General features: G+C 37.0%; 1 protein-coding gene across 1 annotated transcript in view; it reads left to right on the top strand.

Annotated features, from left to right (window-relative positions):
* LOC150092537 (muscle LIM protein 1-like) overlaps positions 1-20,016 on the top strand; it is a 52,062-nt gene extending 32,046 nt beyond the window's left edge. The window contains exons 3-4 of the mRNA XM_090414443.1: positions 10,029-10,203; positions 19,690-20,016. Of these exons, the coding sequence (XP_090270569.1) occupies positions 10,029-10,203; positions 19,690-19,720 (206 nt within the window). The 3' untranslated portion in view covers positions 19,721-20,016. The remainder of the gene's footprint in view (positions 1-10,028; positions 10,204-19,689) is intronic.
* The last annotated feature ends 4,313 nt before the right edge of the window (positions 20,017-24,329 follow it).

Raw genomic sequence — 24,329 nt, 5'->3', positions numbered from 1 at the left:
CTCCCTACCCTCAGCATTTTTTAAAATCATTCTGCCATGAACATTTTTCCTTTTACTTGCAACATATTGAAAAAACTGTTTGGGATTCTCTATAGCCTGCATTGCCAATTTTCTTTCATAATCCGCCTTTGCTTTTCTTACCACCCTTGTTACCTTTCTGACCTGAGCTTTATACTATTCTTGCACCTGCTAGTCACCTTTCTCCTTAAATTCCCTCCACAAGTGTTTCTTTTTTTTTTTTTTTTTGCAGCTAGCTTAATAGTGTTATTCATTCATTGATTTATTATTCGGACTCTTGGTATACATTCAATCATCGCCTCCTGCAAACACTTCTTAACCACCTCCCATGCACTATCAATATTCAGCCCTTGCAGTTTTACATGCCATGCCACCGAGCCAAGCACACTCCTAAGCTTGTCATACTTACCAGCCCGGTAATTCACATGTATCCTGTCTTAATTGTAAATTCCACTTCTATAGCCACCTCCCAAGTCATGACCTTATGATCACTCTCACCAATTGGTGGCAACATGGTCATGTTCGTTACAGCCACATTCTCAGATGCGATTACTAGGTCGAGCAGTCTCTTCCCCCTAGTATTTTCCATTACATGCTGTCGCAGATAGTTATCCCTTAATAACCGTATAAAATCCAATTCCTTCCTCCCATGTGCCCTCTCCTCCTTCCAGTAAATGTTACCATAATTGAAATCCCCCATAATAATTACCCTCCTTCCGCTCATTTCTTCTATTTGCCTATGCATACTATCCCCACCATCTATTCCATCACCTGGTCTATAGGCACCCAATTGTATATTTTGTTCTGCTAGCCTCTATCTCACACCAAATAGCCTCAAATATGATCTTTTCTCTATCCTGCAGTTCAACTTCTATACTCCTTAGCTGCAACTCATCAGCTATCATCAATAACACTCCCCCCCTTTTATTCTCCCTGTCACTCCTAAACACGCCCATCACATTCAATCCCACTAGCTTTATCATCTTCTGTCAGCCGCGACTCCCTAATACTAACAACCTGTGGCCTGGAAGTACCAACCAAGGCTAAAAACTCCTCCTTGTTCCTAATATTCCTGGCATTAGTGTACATGAATTGCAGAAGCCCATTAGACCCATCCCTACTTTGATGCCTTATACTAACTATCCCAATCTGATTTGTTGTCCTTCGTACTCGCTCGGGCATATTATACTTATTCATACACTGAACTGCCTCCATGAAGTGTGCATATCTACCCCCCCCTCCTTAATAAACTAGTTTCCCTGAGTCTGTACATCCACTTCATTCATCAACACTTTTCAAGCATCTGTACACCAAATCCATTCAAATGTAACCCATCCATCTTAATAAATGCTTTCGCCCATCGAACTCACTCCACACATTCACAAATTCCACACCACTCAATGCATAACCCATGCATAAAGTCATTGGCAATTATGGTCCTCCTTCTAAACACTTCACTGTCATACCGCGGTAAAATACTCGCCATCCAAACTCTTGCTCTTTACCTTTGGTACCTCAAGTAATTCCCTTATATCCTCTATCATTTCCATTTTGTCTTCTTTCAAATCATTCGTTCCTGCCACGACTATCATTTCTTTCACCCTCTGTTTTTGCGCTGTAATAGACCCGTGACGTTCTTTATGTTCGCACCCGGTTGGTACGATTCGTCAAACTCTCGACTGTTACACCTCTTGCTAATAACATTTCTAGCCTGAGCTTTGTACTGCTCGTGAGCTTGCCGATTCCCTTTCTCCTTATAAATCTTTGCAGATCATGCCTAATACTCATCCATCTAACGCCTATTTTATTTGTTTTCCTGACAGTGGGAATACATTCCGATATTGCTTCCTTCAGATTCCCGTGTTGACTATCTCCCACGCACTCCGGCCATCCTTCTCCTGCGAATTATTATGCCATGGGGCAGCTGCAAGCTGCCTCCGAAGAGTGTTATAATCACCTGCCCTGTCCACGTGGATCACTCACCAATCAGAGGTAACGTTGGACACTTTATGAACAAATCTTCTGAACCTATGAGCAGATCCAACACCCTCACACCACATTCATACTCCTCCTAAGAGACAGTTACTTATGAATTCCATTTCCCTCCTACTACGTGATCTTTCCTCTTCCTTGTTGATGTCTCCGTAGTTAAAATCCCTCCCCCCCCCGTGGTAATTACTCCACCAGCACGCTTTGCTCTAATTTACTGATGCATGCCTGCCACATCACTCCTTACTCCCCCCCCCCCGGCCTATAACATCGACCAACTGTATATTTTGTATCATTGGTCTCGCACCAGATTGCCTCAAATAAACTACCACTCGTACGCCTTTCTTCTGGATATTCTATTTTTGGCTGACGTTCTTCAGTTATCATTAGCAATACCCCCCGTTTTATACCCTCCTGAAAATACTGTACCCATTGCGTTCAATTCCGATAATAACTGCTGTCAGACAAGTTTCATTAATGTCTATAACTTTTGGCGAGATTGCGCCGACTAATGCAAAAAAAATCTTTATTTCGAATGCTTCTTGCATTAGTATACAAAACTGTAGATTCGCTTTCGTTCTCATACCACCTTTTATATTTTACAGCTATTTCAGTATTTTCAACATCCTAGACCAATTTTTATCCACCTATTACCCAAATTATTCCCTGATAGAAGATCACCTGGAATAGATTCCTTAAAAAATCCTCCCCTTCTTGTTCTGTATTTCCTGCCCAAATACTTCAACTTGTTCAGAGAATAGCAACCTATTCAAACGGTTTGATCGTCTCAGATGTAACTCATTATAATGCAATCGTATCAATCATTATAGCTCTTTTACTTCGTTATCAAAACGCGGCAGCAAACACTATCTTTCCTTCGACACTTTTCTGCTTCACGATATTTAACATTGTTCTTAAATCCTTTGCCGCCCGATTATTACTCCTCAGGTGATTTGTGTCCATCATCACGATCATCTAGGCATTTTTTTCTTGCTTTTTATGTAATGAATGGCTTTTCGCATTTCCTGCGTAGCGACTGAAAAGTTTAAACTAGCAAACTATTAACTACACCCCCTCCTCCCATTCTCTCCAACCATTAAAACAACAGCACGGTTAAGATTACTCCAAATGAATCTTTCCTGTGATTGAGAGAGTAGATGCTCTGAGTGTGGAATATGAAGAGCAGCTCAGCTCAGCTTTTAGCAATCTGGGCAAATTCGTAACTAACGCCGTTTGATAGTGGGACAGTTTTTCGATCCTTGGTAAAACAATTTTCATTGGTGCCCTCTGCAACTGCCTCAATGCCAAAGTGCTCGTACGCCGCTGGGAATCCAGTTTAACAAAGCTCAAATTTGTAACAAATGACACAGACCAAGTTTTAAACATCTTACTGCAAAAATATATATTTATTTATTTTTCTATTCAATGCACTCGGACACAATCCATTCTTGGTGCCAGGAATGTAAATCAGCACTGCAGGATAATTTTTTTTTTTGCCTGAGGTACACTGCTTGGAAAGAAGTCAACGGACACCCCCCCCCCACACACACACACGAGCAAGGTGCATCATGCTATGTAACGGGTCATGTGTTTGTACTCGGTATAAATTGGCAAATTAAGCATTCCAAGTATTTGGTATCATCAGTGATACCAAAATAAGATGGAAGCACAGGGAGTCAAGTGCTACCCGTAATGGGCAACTCGCCATACGTGAACGTAGGGTGCTACGAAGGGTAATATGTAAAAACTGCATTCTTCGGCCGACAAGTTACATGCGGAGTTCTGGGGAACAATTGAAATACATGAAATAAAAAGTGAATACTAGATCCAACATTATTTCAAAGCCGGATGTTTGTAGAAACTATTAAAGTTTCGTAATAATGTTGAATCTAGTACCCACTTTGCCTATGTAATTTTACATCACCGAAATTAAGCCTCAGGGTTCTTTCTTTTAGTAATTACTCTTACGCATCGACCGAGAGTTTTCCCTTCGAAAAATATTTCTCTGACATTTCAATTTCCTTAGTACTGAACGAGAATTTTTCGCTAAGGCCTGGTCTTCTGAAGAGAAGACCAGGTCTTCAGAACTCGTTGGTTCTGAAGAGAAGACCAGGTCTTCAGAACTCGTTGGTTCTGAAGAGAACCAGCAAGTTCGAAACAGCTGTCAGTCCATCAGTGACGGCTCGTCCATAAGGGCTGCATTCAATGCAGCCCTTATGGACAAGCCACCACTGCAAGCCAGTAAGACCTTTAGCACTGATGAAAGGTGAATATATGGACGCTTGGGTACCACAAATGTCTTTTAAGCAGTGCAAGCTAAGGAAACTCCGGGATGGCGAGGATTCCCGTAAGGTCTCAGGTTAACTTACGAAAGTTTCGTAGTTTTTACAAACATTCGGCTTTGAAATAATGTTGAATATAATATTCATTTTGCCTGTGTAATTTTACATCACCGAAATGAAGCCCTATGGCTTTTAGTAAGTCAATTTTTTTCTATTATTGAAATCAAAGATAAAATAAAATACGGCAGTCAAATACGTAGAACAAATGAAATTATTTTCCGAGAAAATTCGGTTCATAATCTGTTCTTTTGATGGAATGCATTATTATTTTTTTTAAATTTTTTTTTTTTTTGAGAGGGATGAATTATTTTTAAAAGAATGTAGATTTAGTTTATTGATTAATTTCGTGACTGACCTGAGTTAATACATAAATTATAAGGGTGAAAAAAAAAAGGATGAGAAAACAGTCAGCTATTTAAAAATGGGGGACGACCATAAAAGCAACAAGATGCACTTATTAAGCACAAAATTTAATCTTTAGCGTATTTTACTGTAGGAAATGAATATGGAATATAATTTCTCGTGAAAAACAGCATTCTTTTGTTTCTTAGCACTTTGCAAGTGTCCCCAAATCATCGTATTCATGAAATTCACGAGGGATTATCATCAGGCATGTTTGTCAATTTTATCTTTTTTATCCTTCACATCAGGATATCAGCATTTTGTGTAACACATTAATAATATTCATTCCGCACGGTTCGTTCACTGGCAACAGTATATCGGCATGGATGCTTCATCGCATGGAATCCTTACGTTTCTAATTCGACACCTACTACGAATAATAATAATTTCCCCTTATCTTCCTCTCTTTTCAACTGAATGGTTGGTGGGATAGCAATGAGACTTTACTAGGAAACAGAGAACAGACCATTTCCTATTGTTTTGTGTGTTCGTTCGTCGGAGTGGTTTGCGGGACGAAACATCCACGTTTCCAAGAGTTAAAACCCTGCCATCTCCATATGGGACCGGCTAACTTGCCTTTAGTTGAAGAGGAATGATAAAAATTCTTCGCTTAATACAGAGGATTCGAACTCGGGTCTTTCCAAGGAAAGGGCTTCGTTTATACCGACTGAACTACGGAGTGTCAGTTATTATTAATAGTATTAGTATGTGACATCCTCGCACCAGTTACGTGGTGTGAATTTTACGTGTGTTAAGGCTTAAGTGTTGAGGAAATCTCACGATAAAAGTTTAACGGAGTCAAACAGCACTAGGAAACGATTGAATGTAATATTTAATGCTTCCATTATTTCATCACAATTAGACATCGTCAAGGAGTACAAAATGAGACTTGTAACAACCACACACAAAGGCAGCACAAAACTAGCCCAAACACGTGGACGAAAGACTAGTCCTAACTAGATATGATTGTCCACCATTTTAGACAATCGTGCTCCATCATGATAGTCAACCTAATGGATGGATAAGTCCTCTGTAGGTAGTAAGAACAGTAGTATACTAATCACATCCTGTGCTCACTCAATCACTGTCTTTGTTTTATCAAATTAGAAGGCTCTAAGTGGACATCTCTCTGTACTGTATCCCATGGCATGTTTGGATTAAGGGGAATAATCTCTCACCGATCATCAGTATAATTTAAAGGGGAATTAGTTAAGAAAATAGCGAAATGTTTAAAAGATGGCAAGGATTTACAATGGTGTGTTGTTGAATAGTTCGATTTGCTTTAGGTCACTGCTCATAGCGTATATTTTGGTACTCATGTTGATCAACGGTTGTGAGAAACGGGACTTCACTCTTTGCACTGCAGAAAATCAGGCTTTGCTTAAAACGGAAGCCAGAGTAATCATTAGTGTTTGGGAAACAATACAGATAGTATATGCATGTGGCAGAATAAGGTAAGTGCGATTTTAGCCAAAGATATATATTAAAAAAAAACAACTAAGCTTGACTTGACCAAAAAGCCTACATATTTTGTTCCACTATCATCGCCCTTCCAAAAAACTAATTTTGCTATTAGTAATAGCTTACTAAAACAGTAAATTGATTAAAAAAGCAACTAGTATCACATCCCTTAAATATCCCCCCCCCCAAAAAAAAAGCAGAATACACCAATTTCCCCCTCTACACATGTATAGATTGAGTGACATAATCGCTCATTCACTTAGTCTTCATTCAGAACTATTCATGTCATTTAATTTCTGACTGACTTTTAATGGAGTAAAGCCAACAGCATTCCCCACTCTTTGGGGTATGGTGTTGGCTTTATATTTTAGACAAAATGCAGTGGTGGCTCATGGCTTAAAATTGTGGGGGGGGGGGGTGCTGTAACTTTCGAAATATACATACACACTGTAAGTATAGTGTATACATGTTTGGATAAAATATCAAAATTATGGTAAAAATTAAACATGAAAAAATATTGTTTATTATCGATAAAATTATAGTTTGGTATAATTCAAAATTACTTAAAAATAAAGTATATATTCTTGTTTTATTGCATGAAAAAATATTGTTTATTATGTAAGGTGCCTGCATGGAGTCAAAAGACTCATCGCGGGAAATATCGATAAAAATTATTAATTAAAATAATCGATAAAAAAATACAGTTTGGTATAATTCAAAATTACTTAAAAATAAAATCCATTATCACAACCCCGATAATGTTCTAAAATAAAAACTATAACAAATGTTATGTCTTTAATTGTAATGTCCAAATATTTAAAGAAACGGGTAAACATGATAAGCACTACTGGCGCAAACTGCATATAAACAGTGGAACTGTGCGAACAGTGCCGCATTATGCTAATAGCAGCATCTCACTATGACGTGCATATTATGCTTACAATATGATATGCGTAGCAATATGACACTGTGGTAAACACAGTGCTGCTAGCGTCCTTCGCCCTCATAAGTGCTACAAGATGGATTTTTATTTTTATTTTTTTACAAAATAAAAGAATTGTATAGGATTGTTGATATTAAATATTACAAGCAAATATAAATAAATTAATAAATATATTATATTTATATATCGAGAAAAATTGAGGGTTCCGCAGTGCCTATGCATGAGCCGCCCCTGGACAAATGATTTCTGTTATTTTCAGGAATGACAGAACATATTAAATGGAGAAATGTAAAATAGCTCAGCCTTAACGAAATGTGATCACTTCCATTTAGTAAAAGAGAACGAACTTTTTATTTTATTTTAGTATCAGCGGTTCTTCTGTCTTATCACTCTCACATACGCTTGTATTTTGTTGTAGATCAACAAAGTGTTATAATACACAGAATATTCATTTTTATTCCAGAATAGATATTTTTTTACTGTCTGTTTCCAAAGACTAGAATAAAAATGTCTCTATACCATTAAAAAACGACATCAATAGATGCTATACTGCACAAGCAAGAGAAAAAACAATTAGCTTTTTTCTCCTAACATCCACTTTCAAATTTTTAGTTCCAGAAAACGTGTAACAGCTGTTTGTAATACAGCCATCGGATACAAAAAGTGTTCAACTCATGACAAGTGATGTTCATTTGGATTGGTTGACACAAAATACTAGAACACTAAGAATTTGACCTGCTGCACCCTCTTTACATCTTTTTAAAGGGCTCAAAGGTGTATGCATTTTGAAAGCACACCTGGGCTATTAACGCGAATGTGATGCAATGTTTACCCGTCAAAAAGCGACTTGATTTTAGGAATCATGCGAAGTTAGGTGAGTCTTTAATGGGAATAAATGCAAAATATAATATTGGTGATACTAATATTTCATGTATGAGCACCGCACACCTAGAATATTTGCTCCTGGAAGATAGGAAGTTGAAGTTCAGGATCATGTAGCAAATATTGCAAATACAATTCGAAATATAATTGCAATGCTGAAAAGAACGTTCGCATGTAAAGATAAGGATGTTAATTTGCCTCTTTACAAGGCATTGATAAGACCTCACTTGTACTATTGTGTGCAGGTCCGGTTTCCATTGTGATTCTGATATATTGGAGATTGTTAAAAATGATATCACAATTGTGGAAGTGATTATGGACAGATTGAGAATTTGTAGACTGCAGACATTAGCAAACAAGAGAAAGAGGGGAGATATATTATAGTGCCTCCGTAGCGCAATTGGAAGAACGACGGTACATTGCACCCTTCGATTGGAATAGGCCTAAGTTCGATTCTCGTCGCGACGGGAGGAATCTTTATCTGGTCGATTTCAATCGAAGGTGAGTTAGCCGATCTCATATGGAGGTAGCAGGGTTTTTTCTCCCGGAAACTCGGGTTTTTCATCCCGCATACATACAAATCGGCCCTTCAGAACACGCACAATTTACAGACAAAAATTACTAGTTGTGGTGTTGTTGGAAGTGGGCGGTAGATGGCGTTGATGGAGATGATTCGTAATAGAGGTTAGGTGTAGAGACAGTTGTAGATGTCCTCCCACGATGAGTCTTCGGACTCCTTGGAGGTATCAGGAATAATAATAATAATATGATTGAGACTAACAAACTTCTGAAAGGGGTATACAGAATTTCAACTGAAGGAAGTTTTCAATTTATGGAGGGTGAGGAAAGGACATCCTTGGAAGCTGAGAATGAATGCAGTGAAGAATGGGGTGAGGGCTAGATTTTTCTCTCATCGGGTGGTGCATGATTGTAATGGATTATCATTGGATGTTGTGAATGGAAGAAGCGCAAATGAATTTAAGAATAAGTATGATAGCTGGTGCGTGTAATATGTTGCATCCCTCAATGAGTCCCTGGAGGTCTCTTAATGTTTTGGCATCTTAAAATGAGTATTGATGCGCATCTTGAATTATGCCAGTTGTTTCTTCCATTATTCAGTTTTCACATGCACCGAAAACCATCCTGAACATGCATGACTCTAGCCATGATACCTGCATTTTCTCTAAACATGAAAAAAACCAATCACTTATGATCAATGTCTATATGCACTTGGACTTCTCATACTCCTCTTACATATCTTATACAGAAGTTGCAAACCTTGTCATGTTTATTAAGTGAATAAGGTTAACACATGCAAAACAGATCACTGTATCAAATATTTAATTCTTTTTAAAAGGATGTCAGTTTTGAATCTCGGATCTTTAGTTTTGCTCTCAACTGTGTGGGCAAAAGAACAGCCTGTTAATGTTCAAAGGAAACCGGGGCCAGTTATATGTAACAGTGATGTCAGTTTTTCAATATGGACAAGTTGGTCATTTTGAAGTAGTTAATGTTGCCATAAGTGTAGTTTGTGACTACACTTAGGGAAACCTTAACCACTTTAAATTGCAAAGGGGTGTTGGAGCAGTGGAGTAAATGGGTTGTATACAAAATTATCTTATTATACGAAACTGTAATGTTGAAGCGTATGTATGAATCAATAATTCACAATGCGAAACGATTTCAGATATTGGAAATATATTCAAACATCGGTTGACTTCATTTTTATGGGATCAATCAGTTTACTTGCAAAGATTTCATACTGTCATTCAGTTTTTGAGATTATAAATTTTTGAACTGAATTACTCCAGCTAAATGACAATCAATTCTATTATACAGAATTCATTTTTGAACAGTATCAAAAATTTAAAACCAATTTTTTTTAAAAAGAACATACACCATTGTGAAAATTTGCATTTAACTGAAGAAAGATTTTTTTTTTTTTGTAATGTATTCTGACTTAAAAGCATTTTAATTTTTCACTTCAATAGGACTTTGTCAAAAAAGGCTTGACAGCACCAATGCAACTGAACATGCTGGAGAATTATTCTGTAAACAATGTTATGGAAGAAAGTTTGGTCCCAAGGGTTATGGGTTCGGACAAGGAGCTGGCACTCTCTGTATGGATAAGGGAGAGCATTTAGGGAATACTGCATGTGCCATGGAGTAAGTAGTTTTCTTAATCAAAGTAAATTTCTTAAGTCATGATTTTTATTAAACTAATAATTCTCTCCATTTCTGACAGTCAAGGTGATTTTACCTTGACTGTCAGACGACTTAAATTATTAAGTACTTCCAGAGTAATTCGGCCATGCATTTCATCCTAGCAAATGAACCTTTAATGTCTATAGCAAGATTCAACCATATATTTCATCCTGCAACATGAAATATTAACATTACTGCTTTCATTAGTTTCTACCCTTACTGGACTCAAGTTATCTATTATTAGTAGTACTGTCTCTTATCATTCCTGAAAGTACTATACCCTTTAATTTGATTTTAGTTACTTTATCTGTTATTCATTATCTATATGGATCACATTATGCAGGAAAGTGGTATTAAACATGATATCAAAATTGGAGATGTTAATGTCAGCTCTTTGCTTTATGTGGATGATGTTATATACTTCTAATAAATCCGCTACAAGATTCTCTGACTAAATTGAATAACCGTTGTAATAGATATAGTATGAAGGTCAGCAATAAAAAGACAAAGACAATGAAAATAGGCAGAATCATTGAAAATGCCAACTGTGTTGTGAATGGAGAACCTGTGGAACAAGTAAAACATTTCAGCTACTTAGGATCGATTTTTAGTGAAGATGGTAAATTCAATGTAGAAATAGACAACAGAATCAGCAAAGCTGGTATGGTGGGAAGTCAATTGAATAAATTCATATGGAATAAGAGAGAAATTAGGTGGAACACTAAATTGTCTGTATACAAGACAGTGTTCAAACCAGTTTTAACTTATGGATCTGAGAGCTGGGTCAGAAGTAAAATACTTGACCAAAGACTAGAGACCGCAGATATAAGAGTCCTGAGAAAGATTATAGGCGTGAACAGATGGCATCAATGGCAATATCATATTAAAAATGAGGATATTAGGAAAGAACTTGACATTGTCAGCATCCAGGAATGCATTAGCAGAGCTAATCTCAGGTGGTATGATCCTGGATATGATATCATGCATACTTCAGTATTAAAGGAAGGAAATCCAACAAACAGCTGAAATGCAGAAAAGCACGAGTTTCCTTCCACTCAATCCATCCATAAAAGCTTATTAATAGATGTATAGTTATGCCATGCTAGGCTAAAAATTTTGTTTCCATTTTTACAAATTTTATTTTACATAGTCTGGAAAACCTGATTTAGAGGCCAAACATAAAACATTTTCAGGCCTCCAAATAAGCAGGACACTAGTCTCACTAGGCTGTGAAATTCATATGAGCAATCTAGATTTAGGCTTAGGGATTGCTATCATGAAATTTTTTTACCTTATAGCTGACAAGTATAAGAGAGATGGTATATAAGTTGAAGGGGTTTTATAGAACTCGCTAACTTTTTGGTACATTTCAGAAGGTGATAAAACAAGAAGTTCCAGATGTGATCTCTTGTTTTCTCACATTCTGAAATGTACTAAAAAGTCAGTGAAAATGCTATAAAACTTCTTTAATTTAGAGTGTGCTTAACAAAGGTGTTAGGGCTAGATTTTTTTGTTTTTGCTTGGCAGGTGGTGAACCTGTTGCCAGAGATGATTGTGAGTGCTTTGTCAGGAAAGGAGTATGATAGGTACTGCGTGAATAAAGGGTCTTCTGCAATGAGTGTTCTGGCTCCATGGACATAACAGTATAATAATGTAATTTTTTTTTGTCTAAACATTGATTTTAAACAATGTGGGACTGGAAAAGGAAAATATGACAATCTGGTAGGTGGAAATAGAATAATTATCAGCTATGTATTAAGTTGCAAATACATAGCAAGCATTGTACATATCATACCATCTGATATTGCTGTTAAAGTAAGAGCTAAGGAATTGGCTTGACAAATAGATCAGTCTGAAATAAAAAGAGAAAACTAGCAATGATATGTTGTATTAGCATGGTATCTTTCCCACCTCCAAGGATATACAGTAGCAAACAAATTAATCCAAAGAAATCACTTCCAAATTTGTCACTCTTTGGTTTTGGTTTACTATTTTGCTTGAGTGTTGCATTTTAACCATCTCTACGATGTTTATTGTGCATCTTTAATAGTGTAAACAAGTTAACATACTTAGTGTTTTTTTTATTCATTTTGTATAGCTATAAAATGGACATCTCCATGAAAGTGTTCAAAAATATGTACTCTTTCTCTGCACATGACTCAAAGACAAATTGCCAATGAGTGTGTTGGTTTAGGTACTGTTAATGTGATTTTAAGGAGGTATAGGGAAACGGGTATCTCTTCTCCTAACAGAAAGGGAAAATTACACATACTCAAAATTGTTTACTAGTTAGGAAAAGCAAAATGAACCTATTTTGCTTTTCCTTAAAGAAAAAGAATTTGTCCAAGAAGAGCAAATACCCTATGTTCACAAATCAGCAGCTCCTGCCCAACTTCAAGATACAATTATAACACCTAGCTAAAAAGATGATTTGGGGTTGTTATATCACTTGCCTGTTTTGACAGTACAGGTAAACCTTGTATAACACGGATGCTAGGTTCCACGAAAATGCCAAATTATATAAACAGTTGTGTGAGACTCAGATCACATAGAAAAAGTAGGGTTAGGTTCTGAAATCTTTTTTTTTTTTTATATAAAGATTATATAAACAATAACATACTTTTATTTAATTCAGGTAAGTTAAGAAAACGTATAAAATTATAAAAAATGATAAATTGTATGCAAACTTCATTGCACAATGCATAAATGTTTTAGGCAAAATAAAATAAAGTGCATATTTTAATCGTCGTCACTGTCTCCAAAACTAATTTCAAAACATTTCGTAGATGTTCATTATTTAAGAGTGGCTGGCCATCGTCATCACTTGATATCTTTTGGACATCATTAGTATAATTCTCTTTGCATACTTTGGCTGGTTTAGTTATCAAGAAGTCAGTAATAAGACCTTGCTTACCACTGCCATTTTTTCTTAAGTTCATAATACGGAGCTAAACAAATTCCCATGGGTGCTTAAGGGTCAAAGCTGTATAACTGAGAGGAGACCTCCACATAGCCTTTAAAGGGATGCGGAGAACCAAACAGAGCTTCTGACCTAATATCCAATCCTCACCCTGTTGGGTATCTACTTGGATACGGGATGAACGAGGATGGGCTAGCAATTTGGGATTTAGCCAACCAAATTGTATTCTTATTGGTTAAACCAAAATAAAAAATGATGGTACAACATGACAAAATTTCATGCCAACTAAGGCGCCACCTGGTTAAACAATGCCGCAGTTGTTTTCGCCAGGGAACCAGGGCGAACAACGAAAAGTCAGCTATTGGAACAAATCTGAAAACACACTCCCAACTCAACACCACCAGAGTTAAAGATCAGTACTATCAACATAAGATGCCTGAATGGCAAAGAAATGGAGCTAGCTGAGGAATTAGATAATACATTATAGGGGTGAATGAAACAAAAAAGACAAAAATTGGCAAGATCTTTCTGAGCAATAAATACAAAATGTTATATTCAGGCAATGACAACGAAAACGAGTAGCCATAGTCTTCAACACAAAATACGAGGTTAATCTTCTAGAATGGCAGTCAGTCTCAAGTAGAGTAATGTGGGCAAATATGAGAATGGGGAACTGGACAATGAGACTTATTTGTACCTATGGTCCCACAGAAGGTTCTGCCAAGGTAGAAGTGGAGGAATTTTTTGAGGCTTTAGAAAAAGCAACTGACGACACAATGAAAAAGGAAAAGTTGGTTCTTGTTGGGCATCGAAATAACAGAGTAGAAAATGATTGAGACATACAAAAATATTTTGGGAAAATTTGGAGAAAAGAGCAAAGCTAATAATAATGGCAAATATCTGTTGGATTTCTGCTCAGGACATGGACTGGTTATTGCTAACACCATGTTCCAACATAAAAATGTGCACAAATTCACATGGAGAGAAGAGGCAAGAAATAAGAAAAGTCTCATTGACTATTTTATTGTTGAGTGATGTTTTCTCTCTGGTGCAGAACACCAGTGTACAGAGGATTTGAAATTGGAAGTGATCACTATTTAGTGTTGAGCAGGATGATCAAATCGAATTTCATATTGAAAAGAATAACATGTAAGAAAGTTTTAAAGCGAATAAAAGTTGAGCAGCTCTCAGATGTGAACTGTAGACTAAAATACACAAAGATTATTTGAAGAAAAAATGAAAGAGTTTGAGAACAGGAATCAAACCTTGGAGATTCAGTGGCAAGCCTTGAAGCCCTGATTGATTCAGCTAGAGAGGCATGTGGTGAAGTTGTCTGTAAGGATAGAAAAATTAGAACTCCATGGTGGACACAGAAAGTTAAAGAGGCAGTGAAGGAAAAGAGGAAAGCATATCAAAAGTTCCTGGCAAATAAGTCAGCTTTTACTCTTACAGAATACAGAGACAAATGTAAGAAAGCTAAACAGTGTGTAAAACTAGCTAAACAAAAGTCATGGGAGGACTTTGGCAAGAATATAGAAAATAAATATCAAGAAGGTGGCAAAATATTTTGGAGGTTGTTGAAGATGCTTAGGAATGGAGGAAAGAGTGCTGTAAAAGGAGTTAGAGATGATAAAGGTGACATGAAAACAGGAGAAAAAGATATCCTTGAAGTATGGAGTAATTACTTTGAAAAACTGCTAAATGAAACAAGCAGTGATGAGAGCACAGTGGTAAAAAAAAAAAACACTCAACAGGCATGCAGTCAGGAATACGTATCCATACTTGAAGTAGAAAAAGCCATCAAAGGCTTGAAATGTGGAAACGCAACAGGAGTAGATGATATTCGACCAGAAATGCTGAAGTATGGTGGTATAAGAGTCTTACAGTCGCTGCACTGCATAGTTCAGAAAACCTGGACAGAGGGACGAATTCACGATGATTGGAGTAGAGCTCTCATAGTACCCATATATAAAAATAAAACTGAATGTGAGAATTACAGAGGTAATTCCCTACTGAGTGTTCCTGGCAAGATCTATGCAAGTATACTTGAGAAACAGTTGAGAAGAATTGTAGAAAAAAAGTTTGAAGAACAAGCTGGATTCAGGCCAAATAGAGGCTGTCAAGATCAGATCTTCACTTTACGACAAATAGTCGAGAAAGCATGGGAATATAACAAAGATCTGTATTTAAGTTTTTTCGATTTGGAAAAGGCATATGACAAGGTGCCAAGAGAGAAGATATTCTATACGCTGCAGTTATATGGTGTCAATGGGGCATTGTATCAAGCAATACTTAGTCTTTATTTGAATTGTAAGTCAGCAGTCAGAATTAAAGGAAGTACAGGAAGATGGTTTAATGTTAAATATGGTGTGAGACAAGGATGTACATTATCCCCTCTGTTATTCATTATATGGATCACATTATGAAGGAAAGTGGTATTACACATGATATCAAAATTGGAGATGTTAATGTCAGGTCTTTGCTTTATGCGGATGATGTTATACTTCTAAATAAATCCACTACAAGTCTGCAAGATTCTCTGACTAAATTGAATAACTGTTGTGATATGGTATGAAGGTCAGCAATAAAAAGACAAAGACAATGAAAATAGGCAGAATCATTGAAAATGTCAACTGTGTTGTGAATGGAGAACCTGTGGAACAAGTAAAACATTTCAGCTACTTATGCACGATTTTTAGTGAAGATGGTAAATTCAATATAGAAATAGACAACAGAATCAGCAAAGCTGGTATGGTGGGAAGTCAGTTGAATAAATTCATATGGAATAAGAGATAAATTAGTCGGAACACTAAATTAGCTGTATATAAGACAGTGTTCAAACCAGTTTTAACTGATTCTGAGAACTGGGTCAGAAGTAAAACACTTGACCAAAGACTAGAGACTGCAGATATGGGAGTCCTGAGAAAGATTATAGGCATCAATGGCAATATCATATTAAAAACGAGGATATTAGGAAAGAACCAGACATTGTCAGCATCCAGGAATGCGTTAACAGAGCTAATCTCAGGTGGTATGATCACTTAAATAGAATGGGCAATAAAGGATTTGCAAAACAAGTGTTCTCTGCCAGGTTGGCAAGAAAACGACCCAGAGGAAGACCAAGATATAGGTGGATTGATGAAGTACAAAGTGCCTTAGACGATAGAAATATAAGATCTGTAATGTTGGAGTCTTGATTAGTAACAGACTGATTTGGAGGAAAATTGTAGATAGGAAGTTAGTAATGATGTAATTTTTTGCATGTAGTACTATCATATCCTGTACACCCCTTGAGGGTACATGACAAGAATTTGATGATGATGACAAATATCCAATTGTCTCATGAATATTCCGGAGCACTCCATTGAGAGGTCATTATCCATAAAATAACTTTCTTGCCAAGTACAATTCTTCTGTTAATTTCTTTAAACTGAATTCTTTAACGGATTCATCGCAATCAGACGCTTCGGAAGAACTTTCCCCGCCCTTTGGTTCAACGTCATGTATTAATTGTACCATTTCCTCCTCATTTAAATCTATTTCCCCATCAATTGGAGCATTTATGAAGTTTGCGAAGGTTGAGTGTAATGTGCTGATTAGTGAAACTAAATGTATCTTCAGTCTTGTTCAATTGTTACCTTGTCAGTTTACAGCGGATGGGTTTATCCCTATTAACAAACGCGTATATTGCAAAATTTCTAAGTGGCCATTACCATAATCTTTTTTTTTTACATAAAAAATAAAAAAACATTACATATTGTATGTAGCATTAATATAAAGTGCTCAGCTTAAGATTAATGCACTTAAAATAAATACTTCATACCGTAAACAATTGACATACATGCGAGAGGCTATTTCCCCTAATATAAACTTACTACTTATAACTACATGTGCGATACGGGCAGACACGAATTTAACAAATATAAAATTTGATTTTTAAGTCTCACGTTGAAAAATATATGAAAAGATTATTCTTGTTGAGAGGCTTATACGCTGGTTATACATGATAATTAAGGAATTGACAGTGTACACTAGAAATATAAATTAAATAACTTTAATATATACTTTCCGATATTTCGGCAAACGTCGCGTTGCCATCTTCTTGGGAACTTATTACAGAGACGAGAAACAAAGAAATAGTGATCACCAAAGCAGATAAGGGGAACGCCACTGTGGTACTCAATCTTAATGACTACACAGGTAAGCTCAAGGCTTTACCATTAGATCGATCCACTTACCTCCCTATTCATTAGAAAATTCCATAGGCTCCTTAAGAAGGTCACTTCTTGGACTGTGGAGATTGAAACCCTATAAATCTAGACCCCCCCCCCCCGCATATATGGGCTCCCAAAAATACATAAAGAAAATGTGTCATTATATCCCATAGTGGATGGCATTGATTCCCCCACTTACAAACTAGCCAAGCATTTAGCCAAAGCGCTCTCACACTATACTGGCAACACACCATCACACATAAAAAAAAAAAAACTCAGCCCACTTCAAATCCAGTATAGAAAACCTTACATTCTGACATAATGGTCAGTTTTGACGTCTCCTCCTTATTCACAAATGTCCCCCTCAAAGAAACCTTAGAGCTAATCCAAGCTAAATTTCCTCCCGATATCTCAGCCCTATTTTAGTTTACAATGAACTCAGGCTATTTCGTTTGGCAGGAAAAATTCTACAAACAGATAGAGGGACAGCATGGGTTCACCACTTTCCCCACCCTTGGCTAACTTCTTTATGGAGACTTTTGAAGAGAAAGCCTTAAACTCAGCCCCACAAAAACCTACCATATGGCTTCGCTACGTTGATGATGTGTTCGCTATTTGGCCACATGGCCCAGATTCACTCCTCTCCTTCCTAACACACTTAAACAACCAACACCCTAGAATCAAGTTCACCCTGGAAAAAGAGGAAAACAATAACCTCCCCTTCCTAGACACACTAGTCACCTGCCAACCTGATGGAACCTTGGTTTTTCTCAGTTTATAGAAAACCTAGCCATACAGGCAGATACATTCACCAACAATCTCATCCCCCCCCCCCCCTCACAACAATATGGAGTTATTAAGACACTATTCAACAGGGCAAAAATAATCTGTTCAAATGATCAAGCCCTAACCACTGAACTAAATCACATCTGTGACACTTTCTTAGCCATTGGCTACCCCCCCCCCCAAAAAAAAAAGAATCCAAAAATACTTAACCCAGTTATCCACCACCCCCCTCCCCTTCACAAAAAAGATTACTCTAAATCCATCACCATTCCCTTCATCTGAGGCACCTCGGAAAAAATCAACAAAATTTTAAAAAAACATGACGACCACCTGTTACAGACCACATAGAAAATTGGCATCCCTTATCCGCTCCACTAAAGACCAACCGCTTCCCCTAGACCTACCTGGTGTATAACAGGTCCCTTGCAGCTGTAAACTGTCCTACTTTGGCCAAACAGGCAGGACAGCAAATATCAGAATACAAGGATTACATCCGATTTCACAAGTACAGCCACTCTGGGCTTGCAGACCACGCTCTGGATACTCGCCACAGAAAAAGATGGAAGAAAGCCACAGTAATACACCGCAGCAAGTTCAAACCTCAACAAATTTGGATGCATGAGACTGCCCCAAATTTGGGAAACATTTATCAGCCCAAAGGCCAAGAACTATCAATATAGCCCGCTAGGGGGCACCATCAGGACTTTAGGAAAATGTTAGCTTCGGTTCTCATTTGCTGTTATGTAGTACTTGTGTGCACTTGTCTTTGTAATAAGTTCCCAAGAAGATGGCAACGTGATGTTTGCCGAAATATCGGAAAGTATATATTAAAGTTATTTAATTATTTCTAGTGTACGCTGTCAATTCCTTAATTATTAGTTATATGAAAAGATAAAGGGTTACTATAGTTTGTAGACCTTATATCGAAATCGTGTTCAACAAGGGTTACTACAATTTGTAGATAGTGTTGTATAAGTACTGCATTACACGAGGGTTACCTTTTCTCCAATACATAAGAATATTGGAGAAAAGAGTGGTCCCACAGAACAAGAAAGATAAAGAACTTGTCTTTCAACAGGATTTTGCTTTGTTGCAATACTTAAAAATGACAGTGGTCAAGTAACTCTCCCAACATTAACCCAATAGAAAATATATGGGCCAGAGTGAAAAAGAGATGTGGAAAATTAAAATGATACAAAGGATAACTTAGTACAATGCATTATGAAAGTATGGTTTCAAGATACAAAAATAAGAAAAATGTGTTCTGCATTAGGAGTCCAGGCCTAAGCGAATTAATGAACTTATTAGGAGCAGAGCAGTACATAAATTATTACATAAAGTTGGAGTACTTTGTTTGCTACTATAAATCACAAAATAAATGGTTTCTATTATAGGGTATTACAGAATGCAACTGCCAGGTAAGTATAAATCTAAGATTTTTTTTTTTTTGTAAATTTAAAATAGTTGATTGTTCTCTAATTTGTATTCATCATGAGAAGTTAAATTATCCTCTTTTTCCCATCTTAGCAACAAGCCACAAGACCCAACCTATGATTAATTTTGGACCCAAGAATTCTGCTGGAGATTGTATTTATGTTATTCCACTCAACTGTTTGCAATGTCTTGTTTTACTAAAATTATTTCTATTAATATGTGAAGTGCAACGTGGCCATATGTGTATTCACATATATATATATATATATATATAAATGCTGAAATTTAATACTGTTAATGCACATTGTGGAAATCTTATTTTATCACTGATGATATAACTGGGAAAAACACTTATTCAAAATTGCCCAAATATCAGTATTCTAAAGCTATTTATATAATAAACTGTTTTATACTATGTCATCTAGTGTGACATTATTCAAGTAGTTTTTGAAACAAAAGAATTTTGTTTTTCCTGCTTAGTACTTCTAAATTTGTTTATTCAACCTAACCACTTTCCTCATGGTGGCCAGATTAAAATCACTTACCTCTTACATTTCGTTGAATAATTTAAGCTCAAATCTTCATGCACACACATACAGTATCAATTTATTTTCTTAGCATTAGCAGATACTTTTAAATTAAGTAGCCATGTTTTTTTTTAATCAATTGCACAGATGAGAGGTTATAAAACCTATAGCATCAGTGCCCTAAATAGTCATTTAGGGCACTGATGCACATAAATAGACAAAAGATTATATTTCAAAGAACTGGAGGTTGTCAAAATACGGAAAGTTTCAGAATATAGAAATCAAAAGGGATGAAAGAGGGAGAGAACCTGGACTGAATTGATTGATCTGCCTGTATGAGTGGGTTTTATATAAACTGAGAAAACCAAGATACCATCAGGTTGGCAAGTGACTAGGAAGGGGAGGGCTATTGTTTTCCTCTTTTTCTAGGATGTTGGTTGTTTTAAGTATGTTAAGAAAGGGAGGAGTGTATCCAGGCCATGTGGCCCAATAGCGAACACATCATCATCAACATAGCGAAGCCATATGGTAGGTTTTTGTGGGGCAGAGTTTAAGGCTTTCTCTTCAAAAGTCTCCATAAAGAAGTTGGCCAAGGGTGAGGAAAGTGGTGAACCCATGGCTGTCCCCTCTGTTTGGAGAATTTTTCCTGCCAAACGAAATAGCCTGAGTTCATTGTGAGGAAATTTAGCTTGGATTAGCCCTAAGGTTTCTTTGAGGGGGACATTTGTGAATAAGGAGGAGACGTCAAAACTGACCATTGTCATTATGTTGGAGTGTAAGGTTTTCTATACTGGCTTTGAAGTGGGCTGAGTTTTTTTGTGTGATGGTTTGTTGCCAGTATAGTATGAGAGTGCTTTGGCTAAATATTTAGCTAGTTTGCAAGTGGGGGAATCAATGCCATCCACTATGGGATGTAATGACACATTTTCTTTATGTATTTTTGGGAGCCTATATATACAGGAGGGGGGGGGGTAGAGTTGTATGGTTTTAGTCTGTTAGTAATCTCCACAGGCCAAGAAGTGACCTTCCTAAGGAGCCTATGGAGTTTTCTAATTTGTGAGTTGGTGGGATTATATTCAATGGGGAGATAAGTAGCTCGATCTAATAGTAAAACTTACCTATGTAGTCAGTATGATTGAGTACTACAGTGGCATTCTCCTTATCCGCTTTTGGGGAAAACCTTACACAGAAAGCTCTCGGCATCTATAACCGGGCAACCCAGGCTTTGCTACGGGAGAAAATTAATGCTACATGCAGTCATGCTAACGTAAACAAAGCTTTCAAATACGCTAAATCACGAACTTTGGTCAATTCTACATGATGTCTCATGCACTGCGGCAAATAAAGAATAAGGAGTCAACATATCAACAAGTTTGATAAATTAAAAAAGAACTCTACGTCCAAACCAAAACTGTAGTTAACCTTTCTTCAGTTATCTTGAAGCCTGAGGCACTCAACGCTCTGTCATGTAGTCACAACTTCGCCATTGCTCCTAGGAAATTACCGGCTGAGGAATTAATGATCCAGATTGAATGTGGGATTCGCCACCTTCCAAACCTCATCGCCAACAATATTAGACTGGATGTAGCTTGTGTTCTCACATAAGCAAAACCACCATATCCATTAGTGAATACAAGTCTCTACAGGAAATGAAGAAAAACAAAGACATAGTAATCACCAAAGCGGATAAGGGGAACGCTACTGTGGTACTCAATCATGCTGACTACACAGGTAAGCTTAAGGCTTTACTAATAGATCGAACTACTTATCTCCCCATTGAATACAATCCCACCAACTCACAAATTAGAAAACTCCATAAGCTCCTTAAGAAGGTCACTTCTTTGCCTGTGGAGATTACTAACAGACTAAAACCATATAACTCTAGACCCCCTCCCACCCCATATATATGGGCTCCCAAAAATACATACAGAAAATGTGCCATTACGTCCCATAGTGGATGGCATTGATTCTCCCACTTACAAACTAGCTAAATATTTAGCTAAAGCGCTTGCACACTATACTGGCACCACACCATCACACAAAAACTCAGCCCACTTCAAAGCCAGTATAGAAAACCTTACATTCCAACATAATGGTCAGTTTTGATGTCTCCTCCTTATTCACAAATGTCCCCCCTCAAAGAAACCTTAGAGCTAATCCAAGCTAAATTTCCTCCCGATATCTCAGCCCTATTTCAGTTCACAATGAACTCAGGCTATTTCGTTTGGCAGGAAAAATTCTACAAACAGATAGAGGAACAGCCATGGGTTCACCACTTTCCCCACCCTTGGCTAACTTCTTTATGGAGACTTTTGAAGAGAAAGCCTTAAACTCTGCCCCACAAAAACCTACCATATGGCTTCGCTATGTTGATAATATGTTCGCTATTTGACCACATGGCCTGGATACACTCCTCTCCTTCTTAACACGCTTAAACAACCAACACCCTAGAAAAAGAGGAAAACAATAGCCTCCCTTTCCTAGACACATTAGTCACTTGCCAACCTGAAGGTACCTTTGTTTTTTCAGTTTATATAAAACCCATCTAATCTAAACTAATCTCTTCAAATGACCAAGCCCTAACCACTGAACTAAATCACATCCTTAACACTTTCTCAGCCAATGCCTCCCCCCCCAAAAAAAAAATCCAAAAAATACTAAAACCAGTTATCCACACCCCACCTCCCCTTTCACAAAAAAGATTATTCTAAATCTTGCCATTCCCTACATCCGAGGCACCTTGGAAAAAATCAATATCCTAAAAAAATAGGACATGACCTCTTGTTACAGACGATATAGAAAATTGGCATCCCTTATCCGTTCCACTTAAGACCAACCACTTCCTCTAGACCTACCTGGTGTGTACCAGGTCACTTGCAGATTTAATTTATATTTCTAGTGTATGCTGTCAATTCCTTAAGTATTAATTATCATTTTTAACCAGCGTATCAGCCTTTCTAAACGAGAGGTTGGTAGATCACCCTATAGTACATTTGTGCCATGTATTGATTATCAGTCCCATGGTGTACCATCATTTTGTTTTGATTTTAACCACACAAAATAAAGTTTGGTTGGCTAAGTCCCCAATTTCCAGCTCATCCATTTGTTCAGTATTTATGGAGATAGCAGAAATGCAAGGTGAGAATTCGACATTAGATCAGAAGCTCCAGTCAGTTCTCCACATTCTTCAATGGCTAGGTGGAGATTTCCTCCCAGTTATCTAGCTTTGCCCTCTTAAGCAGCTGTATATAGAAATTCATTGTTAGCTGCTTCTGTTAGTAAAATACAATCATATCATTACAATGACAATTATGATACAGGTCCTAATTAGCAACTTTTTTTCAGTAAACTCTTATTATATCCAATGCCAATTATAACCAACTCATTCACTACAAGCTGCCAAAAAGTTATGAATCAAAATGCCCCATAAGGCATAATGCTATTCTAAAGAAAGTTCCTTATAATAAGCAAACACTTTCTGTTGTCCCTATGAGTCTAGTATTGTGATTCAACAGTATTTGTCAACTGGCTTAATTTATGTAGTTTTATAAGTGAAAACTATATCAGATCAGAACTTTTACTTTCTATAAAAGATGTATAGTCAGAATAAATAATAATTAAACTTTAAATATTAATTTTCCATGTGCATCCCTGTTAAATGCCAAAAATCAAAGGGTCAACTGAAGAAAAGTTGCACTGCTGCAGTCAGAACAGGAGTTGCTCCTTGAAAATTCGGTGTTAATTATGAAAGAGCCAGCACTACCATGCACCAATCATTCTAGAATCATGATGAGAAATGACCAGCACAAGCACAATACTTGATTAGCAATAAGTGGTACATGTTTGTAAACTTCATGTGATAACTGAGCAGGAATATGCCAACACTATGAAGATTGAAGACCACGACAAAGGTAATAATAAAGAAATCTGACAAACACAGTATACTATGAACAAAATTGGGAGGGGATAGTGAAGGCTATATAGATATTAGCAAATCAATTCTTGGACAAGCAGGCTGACAAACTATATACTAGGATAGCAAATAGTCTGTGAGCTTGGTTGGCCACAGCTCTGATCAACAAACTTCAGACAAAACATTTGTGATTGTCTTTAGGTGGTAATGAACTCCATTGCCAAGGTGCAAGACTACTGCTCTAGGTGATGGAGGCCTGAAGTGGCTTAAAAGTTCCTTCTTTGGTTAAGAGC

Source organism: Typopeltis vanoorti, chromosome 25 (assembly GCF_054136105.1).
Source record: "Typopeltis vanoorti isolate ZY-2024b chromosome 25, IOZ_Tvanoo_1.0, whole genome shotgun sequence".
Lineage (NCBI taxonomy): Eukaryota > Metazoa > Arthropoda > Arachnida > Uropygi > Thelyphonidae > Typopeltis > Typopeltis vanoorti.
This window is presented reverse-complemented; position numbering and strand designations above follow the sequence as displayed.